Source organism: Westerdykella ornata, assembly GCF_010094085.1.
Source record: "Westerdykella ornata strain CBS 379.55 unplaced genomic scaffold EI97scaffold_8, whole genome shotgun sequence".
NCBI classification, from domain to species: Eukaryota; Fungi; Ascomycota; class Dothideomycetes; order Pleosporales; family Sporormiaceae; genus Westerdykella; species Westerdykella ornata.
The window spans coordinates 513,103-530,485 of NW_022986858.1; the positions used below are offsets into that span (position 1 = coordinate 513,103).

At 54.7% G+C, this 17,383-nt stretch overlaps 6 protein-coding genes across 6 annotated transcripts; 4 read left to right on the top strand and 2 right to left on the bottom strand.

Annotated features, from left to right (window-relative positions):
* Positions 1–1,378: 1,378 nt before the first annotated feature.
* Positions 1,379–3,360, top strand: EI97DRAFT_441883 (uncharacterized protein; the record flags this gene model as incomplete). The annotated part of the gene is made up of 2 exons (XM_033799725.1): positions 1,379–2,065; positions 2,116–3,360. 2 exons carry the CDS (start codon positions 1,379–1,381, stop codon positions 3,358–3,360), a joined length of 1,932 nt encoding a protein of 643 aa, XP_033654671.1.
* Positions 3,361–3,773: 413 nt separating this feature from the next.
* EI97DRAFT_432746 (MOSC-domain-containing protein) lies at positions 3,774–5,387 on the top strand. The gene is made up of 3 exons (XM_033798233.1): positions 3,774–3,828; positions 3,884–4,372; positions 4,428–5,387. Exons 2-3 carry the CDS (start codon positions 4,153–4,155, stop codon positions 5,270–5,272), a joined length of 1,065 nt encoding a protein of 354 aa, XP_033654672.1. The 5' UTR covers positions 3,774–3,828; positions 3,884–4,152; the 3' UTR covers positions 5,273–5,387.
* Positions 5,388–6,016: 629 nt separating this feature from the next.
* On the top strand, positions 6,017–7,030 carry EI97DRAFT_457850 (Arabinanase/levansucrase/invertase; the record flags this gene model as incomplete). Its single annotated transcript, XM_033800852.1, has 1 exon — positions 6,017–7,030. One exon carries the CDS (start codon positions 6,017–6,019, stop codon positions 7,028–7,030), a length of 1,014 nt encoding a protein of 337 aa, XP_033654673.1.
* A 4,001-nt stretch (positions 7,031–11,031) lies between these two features.
* On the bottom strand, positions 11,032–11,961 carry EI97DRAFT_375967 (uncharacterized protein; the record flags this gene model as incomplete). Its single annotated transcript, XM_033795535.1, has 1 exon — positions 11,032–11,961. The coding sequence occupies one exon, from the start codon at positions 11,959–11,961 to the stop codon at positions 11,032–11,034; it is 930 nt and encodes a 309-aa protein (XP_033654674.1).
* A 593-nt stretch (positions 11,962–12,554) lies between these two features.
* Positions 12,555–13,572, bottom strand: EI97DRAFT_310799 (uncharacterized protein). Its single transcript, XM_033794605.1, has 3 exons — positions 13,163–13,572; positions 13,001–13,079; positions 12,555–12,934 (listed from the first exon to the last, which is right to left on the bottom strand). Exons 1-3 carry the CDS (start codon positions 13,322–13,324, stop codon positions 12,642–12,644), a joined length of 534 nt encoding a protein of 177 aa, XP_033654675.1. The 5' UTR covers positions 13,325–13,572; the 3' UTR covers positions 12,555–12,641.
* Positions 13,573–15,205: 1,633 nt separating this feature from the next.
* Positions 15,206–16,968, top strand: EI97DRAFT_449876 (P-loop containing nucleoside triphosphate hydrolase protein; the record flags this gene model as incomplete). The annotated part of the gene is made up of 2 exons (XM_033800246.1): positions 15,206–16,910; positions 16,940–16,968. 2 exons carry the CDS (start codon positions 15,206–15,208, stop codon positions 16,966–16,968), a joined length of 1,734 nt encoding a protein of 577 aa, XP_033654676.1.
* Between the last annotated feature and the right edge of the window lie 415 nt (positions 16,969–17,383).

A 17,383-nucleotide genomic window follows, 5' to 3' on the forward strand; every position in this document is an offset into this window, starting at 1 on the left:
TCGACGCCATGCAGAACCCCTTCCTTATTTCACGCTTCCAGCCGATGACGGTGAGGGTTGAGCTCACGCGACGACATCGAGGATATCGTAATACGTGACGGTTCACCCATCACCCCTCTGTCCGTGTCGGCCTCCTCCAGAACCGTCTTTTGCAACAGAACAGCCGCGACTGATGGCGATTTCCTTGTTCGTCTCTGCGCCTCCCACGGATACGGGAGCCACGATAGGATGTCGGTTGGAATTTCCGCGCAACACACCTACCGGTCTGTCTGGTTCACTGTCACACGGTGGCGAGGACGAGAGATGTCCAAGGGGACAGAGTCCTGAGACATGTCTCGAACCAATTGGCGGGAATGTTGAGGCGTTATAGAATGAAGGGTCAGTTAAGGTGAAGCATGGCCAGCATCATGATGGATCACAAAGGAAGCGAGCCTGCGAGGCCACCCTATCCAGGATGTCCCTCCGAGGGCTGACCCAGAATGCGCACTCCACTGCGGGATCCGGTTCTTTGAGCGAAGATGGGGAGAGGCTGGATGATGATGAGATGGCAGCGCGAAGCATTGCGGATGTTGTGGTGGGCGAGTAGAGGTGCACCCGACTGGGGCTAGACCCGTTTCACACATCACCCCTGAGCAAAGCACCCGGGCCGGCGCAACCTTTGGGGGAGCCACACATGGAAAAGCGGCGCCATCGCCGCCCATGGCGACGATCCGCTCAGGAACAGCTTCCTCTCGCGATCCAAGCCTGGCGCCGTGCCGCAATCCCACCTTGCCTCTCCTGACCAAAAGCCGTTGTTGCGCAAACTTGGAAGGGTTGTGGAGGTGGAGGTGGAAACGCCCGGCGCCCGCCCTGGCGCCCATTTCCCTTGCAAAAGCCGTCACGGCAGAGTCAGGAACTCGTCAGGTCGCGTCTCTCTGCAGACGCTGCGTCGCGTAAATTGAGGCCATTTGGAGCTAAATATACGGCGCCTGCCCCCTGTCGGACGTCTCCGGTGGCCGCTCACGCAGGGATGACAAGTGCATGCCAAGTTGGGTTCCCCGTGGTCTTTGGTTTCAACCTCGTTCGGATGAAACGACTTATCCTCAAAACAAGCCCATCCGCAACCCCCGGGAGATTGGACCCTCAATGTCTTCCTAACTGCCTCGCATCCCAGCTGCCAGCCCATCATCTGTCCACCCCCGACCGTGTTTCCTTCTGGAACTCCTCAAAATCGTGGCCACTGCCGCCCTGTCCTCCCTGCGTCGCTTTGCTTGCTATCCGCCCGCCCTTCCATACCCGCCGTGACCTCGTCCACCACCTCGACCCTCCAGGCCCGGCCCACTCACACACCCCATCTGCGGAATGATATCGTCGTCCTCTATACAGCACCCCAGATAATATGGAACCCGAGGAGCCTCAAGTGCTCCAATATACGCCCCAGCATAGCAACAGCTTCAAGCGTCCGCGCCGCAGTCTTCAGAGCAGCACCCCCCTTAGCAGCGTGTGCGAGAGCGCGTCGCCCTCACCCCGTCTGTCCGGCCAACCTGCCTTCCTGACTCCCGAGGTCATTGAACATATCAACGCCCTCAAGCACCTGAAGGATGACCAGATCTTCCTATTGCTGCAGGCGGCTCGCAATGGAGGTCAGTCTCGTCGCCATTCCGCCCGAGCCAATCTGACCATGTCGCCAGATCACACGCGTCTTTCCGGTCCGGATCGCTCGTCCATGTCAACGGTTGGTAGCCGGGCGTCCTCGTACCTGAGTGTCCCCTCGAGCAGAGTTACGAGCATGCTCTCCGATCCCCGATCATCAATCGCCTCCACAGACTCGTCCTTCACCAACTATAGCGCAACCTCCACCTCGCGACTCTCGACAACATCTTGCCGACCACTCTCGACTGCCTCGACGGCATCGGCACCTAAGAACTTCGTTTGCACCTTCTGTGAAAAAGCGCTAAAGTCGAAGCCCTACTGGAAATCGCACGAGGAGGAGTTTCACGAGCAAAGGCTCACGTGGCGTTGTCCTGACTGCGAACAACTGTTCCATGCGGGCAAGCGCTTCCGCGAACATCACACTAAGCTTCACGTACGCTTGCCTTACTGCGAACGAATTCGATCCAACTAACTGGTGTCCAGGGATGCGAGGACTGTAAACAACCTAGAGAGAGCGGGCAACCCACCAGTAGAAAAGCCTCACCATGTGTCAAGAAATACGAGCTTGTCATGCACGATAAGGATGCCTGGGGATGCGGTTTCTGCGCAAGCTTGCTGACCACATGGGAAGAACGCTGCGAGCATATCGCTCTCCATTTCGAGGAAAAACGGAACAAGTGGAACTTCACCAACGTCATCCTCGGTCTGCTCAAGCAAGCGGATGTCGCGCCGGCGTGGCAAGCTTTGCTTACTCAGCGGCATGGGGAGGAGCAGAATTGGCCTCAGTTGACGTGGGAGTCCAAGAAATGCAATCGGCTACGGTACAAGCTCGAAACAAAGTGGGACAACAGGGCCTTCGACATTGACGCTCTTGTCCGCGAGACGTACGAGCTGGCCGATATTGATGCAGCCGCTTCGAATGATGCACCCGAGGTCAAGGAGCCTGCGACGAATGAAATATCTGCGGACTGCAAGCTGGAGTCATTTGAAATCCCCACAGAGCACACGCTTCCGAGCTCGCAAGAGATTCCTGCGGACACCAGCATGATGGAACTGGATTCGGTTGACGTCCACGATGTTTCGCAGCCAGAACTGCAGCAGAGTCAGTGGCCTGTCGCGACAGACATGTCGCAGGCAGCAATGAGCAGCGAGGTCAACATGGGTGCATTTGGGGGATATCCGTCGCATATGAGCTCCATGTCGACGGATTTCACGCAGCATGTGTCCCACAGCTACCATCAGCCTGCGTGGCCGGATGCAGGCTTCGCCTCTACGCCAGATCTGGTCAATTTCCAGCAGCAGGGAAATTACATGACATACACGCCTACAAAGGGAGTTATCCAGGTGCCCACCTCCCAGTTTTCGAGTTTCGCGCGGCCCGCTTCCCAGCACAGCTCGCAACAGGCGCACACCGGCTTTTCGCGTCCGTCTTCGCAGCATACGTCCCAGCATCCCATGGCAGCGTTCTCCCAATATCAGCCTAGACAGAGCGTTCCTCCGAATTTCCTGCACCATTCCAGCAGCACGGGTTCGCGAAAGTACATTCCAAGACTGATCAACATCACAAGCTCGGCGCAGCGAGCCGTACACGGAGACCAGCCTCCCCCTCCCCCTCCTAAGGACGACCACCGGTTCTCGAGGATCATGATGCGACGACGACCGAGCAACATTTCCCAGCATACCGTTGTCGCCCAACAAGGCTGGAATGACGAGATGAATTGGGGATAGATTACCACTGTGGCTTCAACACAACAGAAGAGCCGGCTGGTCCGGCACCACACCCATTTCCTATTTCAAGAAGAGCTTGTCATGACGGAGTATCCCCTTTGTCCCCTTTTTTCTATATCACTGCCTTTCACGGGCTGCAGCCACGTATACCCCATAATGTGTTTCCGTTTGAACGTGTTCGCCATGCCCCCCCTATATACTCCCCTTAGTGTTTGGACCTAATACTGCTCGTCCTCGCTTGACGCATGTTTTGAGGAGCTGTAATGAGGATAGAGAATTGATTCAATGCTTAACACTTGACCTCTTGAACCAATGAAGGGTAGGGAAGGCCCCTCAATCTGACTAATCATCTCAAGCCTCCGCGGAGGCCTGATGTGGATGGCATGCAAAGATGGCCCTCCGACAACCCCTAGCGCTTTTTCTACCGCTATGACCCTACCTAGGCATTTCACCTCGGTCTGAATAATGGTAGTCAAGCCATTTCTTCTCCGATATCTCCTACCACAGTTAATAATAAATGCAGGAGAGAATCTACGTCTGACCATGACGATTGCTTCCTCCAGGGCTCCGGCAATTGGTCCGGCTTAACTGCAAGAGGCAAGGCTTGTTTGAAACTCCGCACTGGCAGTCAGCAACTGCAGGGCGATCCCACCAAACAATCCTGAAGCTTGACGCCGCCATCCAACAAGCTGTTGCTGGGGAGGATCAGACAACGCATCGTGTTCCTGCAAAGAGGGAGTCCTCCAATTTCGCGGTGTGGGGACACGGTACCATTGTTTCACTGACTGCAACATGGAGTATTCCAACGGCGCAGTCATCCTCACCGCGTTCCTCCTTCCCATCATCACCTATCTGCTGTACACGCGTACGCGGGACGTACGCCCAAGGGCAGCTAGTAAGCTGCAGCTACCTCCTCCCACCGAGGTCACAAATCTTATGGTGTATCCCATCAAATCGTGTCATGGCATCTCTGTCCCGTCAGCAAAGCTTCTACCAACCGGGTTGGATCTGGGTCCGGTCTTCGAAACATTCCAAAAGTTGGTGCAAACAAGCTGACAAGCTGGTAGACCGTCAATGGATGTGGGTAACATATCCGGATTACAGATTCCTCACCATCCGCAACTTGGCCAAGATGACTTTGATCCGCCCTGTCTATGACGCCGAGACGGATACCCTCAAGGTCACAGCCCCAGCACCTAATAGCGACGATGAGAAGCTTCAGTTTGAGATTCCCGCGCACCCTACTCGGGAATGGCTATCCAAGAATACGGAAGTCGTGAATGCCACCGTGTGGAGTAGCACAACGCCCGCCTACTGCTTCTCTCCTGACTTGACAGGATCCTTCAACGCCTTCTTCGGGAAAGAGGTAAGGCTGGTGTATAAACCGCCCTTCTCCGACTCTCCGCGGGCACTGGGGTCGAATGGCGCCAAGGCAGTACTAGGAAGAGAGGCATCGACTTGTTTCCCAGATATGATGCCCATCCTCGTCGCCAGCGAGAAGTCGATGGAAGAGCTGAATTCTTGCCTTCAAGCTGCTGAGGGCCTCTCCATTCCTATTACCCGGTTCCGGCCAAACATCATTGTTCGAGGAACAAAAGCTTGGGATGAAGACACCTGGAAGACGCTGCGTATCAAGCCGCAATCATCGGATTCTGGAGACTTGGTGCTGGATGTTACGCAGCGGTGTGCACGATGCCAGGTTCCCAATGTGGATTCTGAGACGGCGGAGAAGCATAAGACGCAGCCTTGGGATACGCTGATGAAGTATAGGAGAGTGGACGAGGGGATCAAGTATAAGCCTTGCTTTGGGATGTTGTGTGTGCCTAGGGGAACGGGAGGGAAGATGGAGGTGGGGATGAGGCTGGAGGTGATGGAGGTGACGGATAAGCATCGATATATCCCTGGGTTTTGAGAGCGCAAGAAAAGTAGAAGCAGAGAGGAGGACGTAACTACCAACCTATACACATTCAGTATACGGAGTCTCGTTCGCTCTATCGAATAGATAACGCTGAAGGGAGATACTGCTGCTTAGTCATCATGACTGATCAAACTGACGTGCACGTTGCTTCCTGTGCATCTCAATGATCTCCCAACGCGCAAGGGAAAACTGCGCCCAAAGGTCAGCGCATATATGCCCAAATACCACTCTTTCTGGCCGCCGCTCTGTCCAGCCAAACAGTTGATTTTTTTGAAGCCGAAAACGTATCATCTCCACGTACCCGCAGCGGATGAATTTGAACGGCTAAACAGGCCACAGCACACGTCTCCCAGCTTCCCACTCCCGAGGCCTCCAACTGCCCCTCACCCTTCCCGGTACGCTCAACACTTTTCTTCAAGCATCGCCCGCTCTTCTGGCGGCTCTTCACGTGGCAATCTCTTGGCTTTTCCCAGACCCAGAGAGAGTTCCGTCGGTTTCTGGCCCTAGGATCGCCGTTCCGATGGTTAATATGGGTAAAGTGAGGGGCCGAAGGAGAGACGACGTGATGGCGCGGGGCAGCTTCATAAGGTCATGGAAGGCCATCAGTTACCTCTACTAGACGTAACACTGCCTGTCCTCTAATCCCCTTTTCTCCTCTCCGACTGTCTGCAGGGTTATACATACCTCAAGCCTTGATACTGGACTAACCACCCTTTTCGTCTGCTCTCTCCGCCCACCATGGCCGACAAGCAACCCCTCGTAACCCACATCTACACCGCGGACCCCTCCGCCCACGCCTTCAACGGCAAACTCTACGTCTACCCCTCGCACGACCGCGAAACCGACATCCAAGACAACGACAATGGCGACCAGTACGACATGAACGACTACCACGTCCTCTCCATGGAGGAGATCGGCGGACCCGTCACCGACCACGGCATCGCCCTCGCCCAAGCCGACATCCCCTGGGTGAGCAAACAGCTCTGGGCGCCCGACGCGGCCTTCAAGAACGGGAAATACTACCTCTACTTCCCCGCCAGGGACAAGGACGGCATCTTCCGGATCGGCGTGGCCGAATCGGACAAGCCCGAGGGGCCCTTCAAGCCGGAACCAGACTACATCCAGGGCACCTTCAGCATCGACCCGGCGACCTTCGTCGACGACGACGGCCAAGCCTACCTCTACTTCGGCGGTCTCTGGGGCGGCCAGCTCCAGTGCTGGACCTCCAACACCTTCGACGCCTCGCAGCAGGGACCCAACGAGCCGTCGACGGGCCACGCGCTGAGCGCCAAGGTCGCCAAACTCAACGACGACATGAAGACGCTGCACGAGTCCGGCGTGCAGGACGTCGTCATCCTCGCCCCGGAGACGGGCAAACCCATCCCCGCCGAGGACCACGACCGCCGCTTCTTCGAGGCCGCCTGGCTGCACAAGTACAATGGGAAATACTACTTTTCCTACTCGACGGGCGACACGCATTACCTCGCGTACGCCATCTCGGACTCCCCGCTCGGGCCTTTTACGTATGCGGGACGGATACTGGAGCCCGTGTTGGGCTGGACGACGCATCACTCGATTGCCGAGTTCAAGGGCAAGTGGTATCTTTTCTACCATGATACGAGCCTGAGCGGGAGGAACCATTTGCGGTGCGTCAAGGTCAGGGAGATTGTGTACGATGCCGAGGGCAAGATTCACTTGAAGGAGGCGCAGCCCAAGGTCGAGGAGGTGCCGCCGGCGAAGTTGGAGGCGTAGGCGAAGCTGGAGTCGTAGGCGTAGTTGGAGGGGATTGCGGCGGTGGAGGAAAATGTACCTAGGTATGGATTTAGGGGGACAATGTGTTGGAATAGCTTCATGGATGAATGAATGAATCAATGACATCCCTTTGCAATGAACGCAATGAAATGTTCAAGCTTAGCTCTTCTCTCTTTACGCTACTTTAAACCAGGAATGGAAATGCCATCGGATCTTCAGCCCGTCTACTTACTGTGTGGGTGCTGCTGCTGGGGGTGTGTGGGATGGGTGCCCACGTGCGGAGTCCATCATCTCACGTGCCCCCGACCCCTTTTTTGTACAGTCAGCAGACGCCTGTACCTCCAATGACTATGTATTGTTAAGACCGCCGAACCCTGCTCCACACCTTTCTGAACAAAGTAACTCTCACCTCGCTACTCTATCTCGTAGACCACGCCGAATTTCATCGATACAGATATAAGTAGCTACAACCACCCAGCAAGCTCGAATTGAATCATCAGGATGCGTTCCACAATATCCTAGGTTCAGTAACCACGCGCACGTACGTAGAAAGCAAGTAGCTATAGAAGCAAACCTGAGACGCGCATCCATCATGTATCCATCCCGGCACACTGCCATTCAAACTTCAATGTCGAAAAACAACAAGGCTATCCATCCAAAGCCAACCAACCCATCATCCCCGTCCATCCCCTTTCACAAAACCCCTACCACTAGTATATACCTGGCCCTCTGGCCCACTTATCTACATCCCCTTTACCTTCCCTAGCTTTGCCTTCCTTTGTCCTCCTTCCCCTGGCATTCCTTCCCCCGACAGCTTGACACCCATCCGCCAAACGCATTTGCTTCACGACCTACACCCAGCTTCAAGGGGCTTTCCCATGAAAAGTTACAAATGGAAGACCGTGTAGTCGACTCTGACAATGCGCTTGGACGTGCGAATCCCTCAATCTCACGGGGTTTCCAGGAACTGGCCCGAAGCCCGGTGGAGGCCGAATCAGACAAGGATGCAAATGCGCCAACAAGAGTCATAGGTTGACCAAATCCCAATCGTTGTTCTTTCAGAATCAATGCGAGGGCGGGCAGATAGCGAGTGGGAAGCGGTTGCCCGGGAATGATATCAGATGGAACCAGGCCGAGACCTGGTAGAGGCTTGCGTTGAAGAGATCTGGATGTGGGGGCGTCTCGGAAGCCTGGCAGAATCTCTGAAAAGGTCGATGGCGGGGTTTGCGAAGACCCAGCTAGTTGAATGTCTCGGGATGGGGAAAATGACCAATTCCGGTCGATGGCCGTCTGCCCGTGAACCTGCGCTGGACCTTGGCCATGTGGCCCAAGAGGCGAGGGTTGCGGAGACGTGACAGTGGGAGAAGCACCAGCACTCCGGACCTTAAGAACAGGTAGAGAACCGTCCGCACCTTCCTTGGTGTGCGGATTCGGAGAAGCAGGCGAAAACGGAAGTTGGCGAGGATACATCAAGTGCGGGCAATTCCGAATCATGTTGTGAAGGCGAGCCCTGTGGAGCGTTGCAGACTTTGCCCGCGATTCATCTTGTTGTGAAGACGGAGTTGTTGGCGATCCCACGTCGCTGGCCTCCAAGTCCGCATCCTTGAGCTTGCCATCCTCACTCTCCTTGCTGTTCCCACTCTCAACCTCTTGCACGGAAGATGGACCGCGCTGGGATTCCTCAAGTGCTCCTTCGTGATTTGGCGGCAGACTGAGATATTGTGACAATCTCCCAAGTGATGGTGATGATGAAACACTGAGTTCCTGCGACTGAAGCTCGTCGTCCTCGTCCCCAAGGCGGGCCCAGGATGACACAGAGCTCTGGAGAGCCTCTACAGATCCCTCGTCTTTTGGCAGGGAACCCGACCTATGTGAAGATCTCCGTGATGGCGACGAAGCAGTGCGTTTATCTGGCTGACCTTTCTTGCTCTCATTCTCACGTTTGTCCAAGGGCAGCAGAGCTCGCTGGGCCGCTTCATCTTTCTTCGAAAGACGCGAACACTGAGAAGATTCCTGTCTTGCCGAAGAAACAGTAAGCAGGCCTCGCTGAGGCTGTCTGAGGGTCGGCGGAATCACGTGGAAAGCGCGTGTGATTACACCTCCGAGGATCATCCGCCGTAAATTTTCGCCTACACGAAGCAGAGGATTCGGGTCCGGTAATAGATGCCCGTGCGATTCGTCCTTGCTTTCCGTTCTAAATTGAGGTTTGCCTGTTGGAGCAGGCTTCACTGTTGCGTTGGGTCCCCACAGCCACAGCCAGAGTACGTGTTCGGCAGGGGAAATGCGCAATACCCTGGGAAATCGTCCGTTGCCGTTTACATCGAACTTGTAAGGGTAGTCCCGGAAGAGCGAGCTCACATAGAGGGTGCGATTCTGGTATGTGATCCTGAGTACTTTGGCGCCTCGCTTCACTTCTTTAACAAAGCGGGATAATACATCGTTGGCATATCCGACTCGCGGGGGAAGGATGAAGAGTTCAGGGGGAGCGCCTGCCTCGGATACTTGGGAGACATTAAAGTATGGCCATGTTTCAGGTAGGTCTTTCCTGTATGACGAGGGCGAAGTCTCGAGTCTCTGCTACAGATCTCTCGATTGCCATCGAAAGGGCACAGTGGCTTTCCTACGGGAGATTATTCCCGGTGAGGTGTCCATTCATACCGGAATTGGCACGGTGCGCGGTAGATGGTAGCTCGGGTAATGAACGTAGTGGCAGGACAGTGGCTATAGTTGATGTCAGCGATCGTTCAAAAGACGAAGGGGTAAGCCAATTTCCTAAGGCTGAAGCGACATAGCACAGAAACAACCTTCAGCGCCGACACCTGTCAAAACCAGATATTCGATCTGTAGATGACACAAGATAGAAATTCGACGTAAGGATAGTGATGGAAAAAGATTTGCATGTGAATGAGAGACGATGACGCAAGAATCTGCGTGGACATGACATCGATGGGTTCGCCGAACATGTGGAAGATGACTCCCGTCCTGTCGCTTCCTTCTCGAATAGCTGGGGTAACATTGTCGCTTCCTGTACTCTCCTGGGTTGCTTCTGCACCAAATAAATCTCTACTGCGCACAATCCTCGTGAGAACTCACAAATCGCAGACCTCAAAGACTTCATGATTAAGAGAGGAATGAGAATGGAGGGAGGAGATGAGACTCAACCCCACACTAATCCCCTTCAAGCAAGCGCGACCATCCATTTGGGCAGCCCCGGGGCCATGTGTGTGCATGCCAAGAACAACCCTGCAGGTACGCCTTGCAGGTACAAATCAGCGAATCGGAGAATTTCCAGGCGTGTTTCAGAAACCTCAACCTCACTTCATCGGGCCATACCGACATCATGTGGCAAAACGCAAGGACAACATGTGAAAGATGTCGCAATCTGTATTTAGTGTTATTACGAATACAGAGAGGGTTGAGATTGCCTTTGTATCTATATGGTGCCGATAAAGATACAGATAATAATACTGTGGGAAGAAAATCGAAGCCACAATCGACATTACCAACCCCCACATGCCGGACCCATCCAAATGGGCATTGGCTGAACATGTAAGACCGTGACCGCACTGCCGGGGAAGGAAGAAAAAAGGAAATATCCCTATCCGCATATCCAGCCTTGTTGGATTGACAGATGTATACATTGCCATGTCCATCATCAAAAGACCATTAACGCGAGAAACGATGGATGCGGAAGAGAAAAGTTGCAATTTGGTTCATTGGAAAAGAGAAACACCGGAGAAGTTGCATAGAAACCGTTTAAGCAAAGACTCCCAGCAATTATGCAAGCTCGATACTGCGTGGCAGCAGTATAGCTCATATGAAACGGGGTATATCCATCGTTGACCATCGTGAAATTCGTGGCTCATATATCCAATCGTACCGCTTTGTGCATGATTTCGATACCGTGACTGAACGCCGGCTGCCGGAAAGTAGTCGCTCTGGTTTCCCGGCAACCGTCGCTCCAGAGAGACTTGATTGTATGAGTCGTGCGATGGGGAGGCCTACTTTCGACCGGGCTTCTTGACAGCGCCTTTTGGAGAAACACGAGCGCCAGCCGGGGATGCTTTGCTCACAGCTTGCGGAGACTTGGTAGTCTTCGTCTCGGGTGCCTCCATGAGGAACTCAATCGCAGGGATTTCCTTGGTGTCGCCATCCTGCAGCATCTTGTTGATATCCACCATCGTCTGGGTGACGTCGGCCATGGTCTTGTTGGGCCCCAGATGGTGCTGGAGCTCACGAAGCACGTCAATGGGAGCCTGGAACGACTTGACGTCTGCCACGGGAGCAACTTTGGCGCCTGCCTCTTGGGGGCTCAGGCCGGCGTCCATGGCGCGAGCGAAAGTGTTGAGTCGATCCATCTCCGACTTCTTGAGGGCGACGGTGTACGTCATTCCAGGGTACTTGGTGTTGATGATGCCAAACTGGCGAATGATCAGAGCGACCTTGCGTCGCTGCCACTGCTCCGAATTGTACGTGGCGCGCTGGTAGTGCTTCCGACAGAACAGGGGCCAGTCGTCGATGAGGCGGGTGCAGGCCTTGTTGCGGCCGAAATGGTTCGAGATCACTTTGCGGGCCAGGCTGAGGGTATACTGGCCGGTGCGGCACTGCGAGTACTCGTCGTACATGCACTCAAACTCTCGCTCGATGGAGCTCCACGCACCGGTGCTGTCCTGCGCATCGCTCGGTTCGACCATGTCTTCGTCGGTGCAGGCGAGGTCTTGGGCAGCCGCAGAGCCAGCTTCATGGGCATCGCAAGTGGCCGTCTTCTGCGAGGGGCTACTCGCGGGTTCTTGGGAGGCGGGGCCCTCGACGGGGTCGGACAAGAGATTCTCGATGCTCATGGCAGACCTGATGGATTTTGGGGTATTGACAACAGGTGCAGCGATGGCAGCTTCGGTGGTGGCGAAGGACCTGATGGAGAAGCCAGTCATGGATTGCTCCAGTGGGTTGGAGTTGGGATGGTGGATGGCTGCAAGATGAGCGAGTCTGGGTTGCGGGGAAGGTGTTGTGAAGGTTGAGAAGAGCTGTCGGGGGAGAGAGGGATCTCGAGGGAGGTTGGGCGAGGGGAGGTATTAAGTAGAAGTAGAAGCAGAAGCAGCCTGGTGATGTGACTGTGAAGTCGTGGGTGTGGGGATGGTGAGCTCGTGGACAATCACCGGCCGGGGCGCCGTCTCCTCCGCCCTCCCTCCTGCCCTCCCTCACCGCCAACGGACCTGGTTCCCCCGTTGGCCGCACAATGGAAGCCCAGACCCACCCCGCTATTCACAGGCACAGGCACAGGCACCCCATTCTGCTTCGGATCCCGCCTGTCTCTATTGTTCAGTCCCATGTTCCAACGAGCACCGAAGTTGGGGCGTCACGCTACCTGGGCAAGCGCCAAGTCCACTACTACCACTACGGGCTCCACGGTCGTCCCTCCCCGATATGATATGATGTGATATGGTCCATCTCCCTGTTGACCTCTTGTATTCGAGCAACTCCAAAGCAATGGCAAGGAGCGTATGCGTACCCCAACACCCAATGGACCATTGCGTCGTGTCACGGCGAGCCGACGCAGTCATCGAGGTCGGGCTGCACAGTGGCAGTGCGGCGCCGACATCACAGGGTCAGATCAAACGGGCGGTGAGGACTTGGTGACAGCGACCAAGCAGTACCCAAACGCATTCCAAGTGATTGCGGGATCCAGCTGCTTGCGGACGTGAAGGCTGACTCCGTGGTCAGAGACAGGAGGTGACGAGCCGGTGAGTGCAGCGATCCATGCCCTGGCACCTGGAAACGAGAGGTAGGACGCCGGGAACATCCCATGGTACGAGGCCGACCTCGGGTTCCAATCGCATGTTAACAAGCCAGAGCTTCCTGCATCATGAACCCAGGCTTGCCGAGAAAGAGACGTTATTCGAACTCCTCAAGTCTCAACATGTCAGTGGCTATTCGCAGATCGGCAGCAGCACTTTCGGGGTCGAACTCAACTGGATATCTCTGAGAGCCCCATGGTCCTTCGTTTCACCTGCCCTGCCGAAAAGGAAAGATAAAGATGCAGAGAATCGACCTGGTTGTGGAGTTGTGCGAGCCGTCAGACGGACCAACCGTCAGAAAGAGGGGAGAACAGAAGACTGAAATCCAAGAGCGTACAAGGTTGAGTATATGAGAGAAGAAGCCATAGCTGCCAGATGGCTGACTCCAAAAGGACAGGCTTCTACATTGGCCGCGCGATATACCCCTCCTCAACGTTGTATCCGCTCCGCGAAAGGTCGCTCCAACGAGCGGCAAGGACGAAACGATTCCAGGGACCATATAGACGGACGAGATACTGTATCAGGAAACAGCAAGACAAGAGATATGAACGGCAGAAAAGAAGCGGAACAAAACATGCAGAAAGGGGCAGGGCGTGCCACGGCTAACACTTGCACTTACACAGAGGTGGTCATGGAATGAGAACAGGAAATTGGAGGCATGCTACCTACTCAGCTGGAGCGAAGCCCTCCAGGATCCCCGTTCTCCTACACATGGAAGGCAACGGCTTCAACGATTCTCCCCATTCCATCCTCTGACAGCAATCAGCCGGGTGAAGTTATACTGGGGTTAGCAGAACCAAGTCTGCTCATGACCGTTCGGTCACGGAGGGAAGTGATACACCTCACCCCATCGTTTATATTTATCCCCGAAGCTGCTTAAAGGTTATAACCTTGCGGACAACAATCATTCAACGGCTACGTTCTTATGGGGATAATGCGACTTCCTGTATTCACCCACCATGCTCCGCAAGGTATCTCCGGCCCTCCCGCCACATCTACAACGTGAACACCCATTGCTGGCATGAAATCCGCGATTGGAGCTGGGCAAGTCTTACTTGCCAACCCTTACGACAGTCGACTTCGACGATCAAACTCCCTGGGAAAACGTTAGCCGGTCATTTTCCCGACCATCACCGGTTGGGGATCCGGCCGATATCAACACACGCACATTTGAAGCATACAAATAATCTCACGAGGTGAGCCTCAGCAATTGCCTTGCTCGACCAGATGGGTGACGTTGAGTTGACAATATTTGTCTTCGTGGGATATGGAAGGTTCATAATATTAATCAGCAAATGTTTGATGTCGCCCGCACTAATCCAGAAAGGGTGCGATCTTGCGGCTGAGCTTGTGACAGTCAGCTGCCAGCCCTGGAGCAAGCGACCGCAACCGCAACCCCGTCTGCGGGTATAGTTACACTCTGCATGGATCCCACCTGGCCAACGACACTGAACCTCGTCCTAGCATCCATATCCCCACTTACCCATCCATTTCACATCGGTCGCTGGAGTATTGCTTTGGAAGGCTGCCGGTGCACTCCCGCGAGGGCTGCAGCCTCATAACCCAGCCAGGTCCACGAGGATGCCAAAGTCAAATATTGCCTGTTCATCAACTACCGCCTGTGGCTTCCTGTGAGGATATGGCAGGAAATATCAACCGCTTGATCGCTGTGCCGGACCTCTCATTGCGACATAGAACCCATCTGCCTTGTCCAACCGTCTCCGTCAATCCAACCACTGTCCACCCTGCTCCTCCTGTGCAGAGTATTTCCACCTCGCTTCCGACAGACGCAAATGCTGTCGGTAGTGCGGATAAGGGTTCCATCAAATGTGACTATGACGTCTACGCTGCGACATTTATCCCACGAGCTCTGCGAGAAGTCGCCCAAGCCGAACCACGGCAAATCAAACACACTGAGCACGAGCACCGCATAGAGATTGCTGCATATATTCTTTCTTTTGCCGGAACCGATTTCTTACCCAGGCAAGAATTCGACTCACTCGCAACATTGCAGCACTTGGACGTTGCCGTACCCGCAGGATTGGCGCCTACTACATACAGGGACTATTTCTTAACTTTGTGGAGAATCGAATTGGCTGCCAAAGACACACATGTGTTATACGATAAGGAGATATGCTTTTCCGACTATCCAGGTCTCTACATTCTCGGAATTCCTGGCATACGCGAGGATAACCCTTTAGTGGAAAGAGGCGATACCCTTCATTTACGGCAGCTCTACGCGGATGATCGCGATGGCCCCTCTAACTTCACACCTGTCACGCCAATCTGGTCAGGTGTGCAGTACAATGCCTCTGTATTTGCGGTGGATAGGGCTCAAGAGCGTGTATGGCTGAAAATCACTGGACTCGTCCCGCGGCGCATGAGATTCAACGTCAAGTTTCCCTTGAAACAACCGCTTCTACAGGCGCAGTGGGATGCCCTTTCGTGTATCCACCTACAGCTACAAAAGATCCACGAAGAGCAATACCAATACCGGGAAACCCATAGTCCGGGTTCTCAAGCCCCTAGCGGAGGTCAGAGCAGCAACCGGGAAGCACGACCTCGGAATGACTGGATACGGCGTATGACATTCCCAGACGAAAGTGACGGTGCCATCCAACGGAGACTCAGACAGCTAGCACACTCACGAGGCCTCTTTGACGCGCAGTGCAACTACGAGCAGTTACAGGCGGTCAACAGTGCATGTGAGGCGGACTTCGGAGTCTTACCGTTCCTGATATCGGGTCCGCCAGGAACGGGAAAGACGAAAACTCTGGTGGAGATTGCGCTTCAGCTTTTGAACACGACTGATGTCGCCCATATTCTTATCTGCGCACCTTCTGATCAGGCTGCGGATACATTAGCTTTGCGATTGCGACAGCACCTGTCTCCAGAGAAGCTGCTCAGGCTGAACGGTCCCCAAAGGGCGGATAATGAGGTTCCAGGGGAATTACTTGGATACTGCTATCGGGATCGTGACATGTTCTACCTTCCACCCATCTCCCGATTGATGAAGTACAATATCGTCGTCACCTCCACACGCGACGCTGCCATTCTGGCAAACGCCAGGGTAACGAACGCCGACTTATACCTGATTGAGAAGAACATGCATTCAGCATTTCATCCCGAGGACGAAAATACTGGACCTACGCGCCTCCGCTGGGGAGCACTTTTGTTAGACGAAGCCGCGCAGGCTACTGAATTAGACGTGATGCCCGCCCTGACGGTTGTAATGCCACCAAGCCAATATCCAGCCAACCTCCAGCAGCCTCGCCTCATAATGGCCGGAGACCAGGAGCAACTCGGACCACGTACCGCATCGAACGACCCCCGCTGCTCACGTTCTCTCTTTGCCCGCCTATTCGAACGCCCACTATACAAGACCCACCCTTTATCCAGAAACAGAGTCCGCGCTTCAGTCGAGCCTCCGGTCCTCAATTCGTCCATGCTTCCCATGCTCTATCCTCCCTTTGCCAATCTCATGCGAAACTATCGTTCTCACCCTGCCATCCTCACTGTCCCCTCCTGCCTCTTCTACAACGACACCCTCATCCCGGAAGCCCCAATCGAAACCAACACTCCCCTCCAAGCCTCCTCCATCTGGCAAGGCAAGAAATATCCTGTCCTCTACGTCCCTATCACCTCGCTGGACGACATCGAATACGAAGGCGGCGGCTGGTATAACAATTTCGAATGCCAAACTGCCTGCGCGATCGCTGCCCGCCTTGTCACTGAGGCGCAAGTCCCCCAGCGCGAAGTAGCCATCATCTCGCCCTTCGCAGCGCAGGTCAAACGGCTGCGCAACCTCATGCGGAGTCCGACGTACAGTCTTTGGGACGTGAATATTGGACCGTTGGAAGCCTTTCAAGGACTTGAGAGCCGCGTCGTGATCCTGTGCACTACGCGCACGAGGGAGCGCTTCCTGGCCGAAGACATTCAGCGAGGGGTGGGAATCATTGGACTCAGGAGGAAGATGAATGTTGCCTTGACGAGAGCAAAGGCCGGGTTAGTTGTTTTGGGTAATCCGAATGTTTTGGCGCTGGATGAGCACTGGAAAGCGTTTTTGGCTTTTTGCCATAGGAATGGTTTGGTTCAAGGGGAACCGTTTGGAGAGGAGATGGTGAGGGGCTTCGAGTCGTGTAAAGTGGGTGTGTTGGAGAAGGCATTGGATATGAAGGAGAAACATAGAGTAGGGAGGGGGTTGGGAAGTGCCGCTACGGCGAGGATGTATATTGGGGAGGAGGAGGATCAGATGTGGGCGCAAGCGCTGGGGTCGGAGTTTGAACAGCTAGGTTTGGATGGGAAGGACGGAGAGGAGGATGAATACGGAGAGGTAGAGCATGGGGAGGGTGAGGAGAACCTCGAGGACGCGTACGACGCGGACAACGAAGACCTTGGAGAGGGACAAGGAACGGATATACCGCCTAACGCATCGTAATTCTTACGACGGATACAGGTGGGCCTCAGCGTGGCCAGCCTCTTTTGAACCCATACGCTTCTTGGACTTTCCGTCCTTCGACGTTTTTGCGGACCGTGGCGTTCGCATTACGTACCGCCA

Bases quoted from the DNA above. Each gene is read 5' to 3' on its own strand.
- EI97DRAFT_310799 (XM_033794605.1), bottom strand. From the start codon at position 13,324: ATGGTCCCTGGAATCGTTTCGTCCTTGCCGCTCGTTGGAGCGACCTTT. The intron at 13,080-13,162 runs GTACGCTCTTGG...CTCCACAACCAG, and splicing joins TCTCTCATATACTCAACCTT to GTCGATTCTCTGCATCTTTA. The intron at 12,935-13,000 runs GTTGAGTTCGAC...TTGAGACTTGAG, and splicing joins GGGGCTCTCAGAGATATCCA to GAGTTCGAATAACGTCTCTT.
- EI97DRAFT_432746 (XM_033798233.1), top strand. From the start codon at position 4,153: ATGGAGTATTCCAACGGCGCAGTCATCCTCACCGCGTTCCTCCTTCCC. The intron at 4,373-4,427 runs GTCCGGTCTTCG...ACAAGCTGGTAG, and splicing joins ACCAACCGGGTTGGATCTGG to ACCGTCAATGGATGTGGGTA.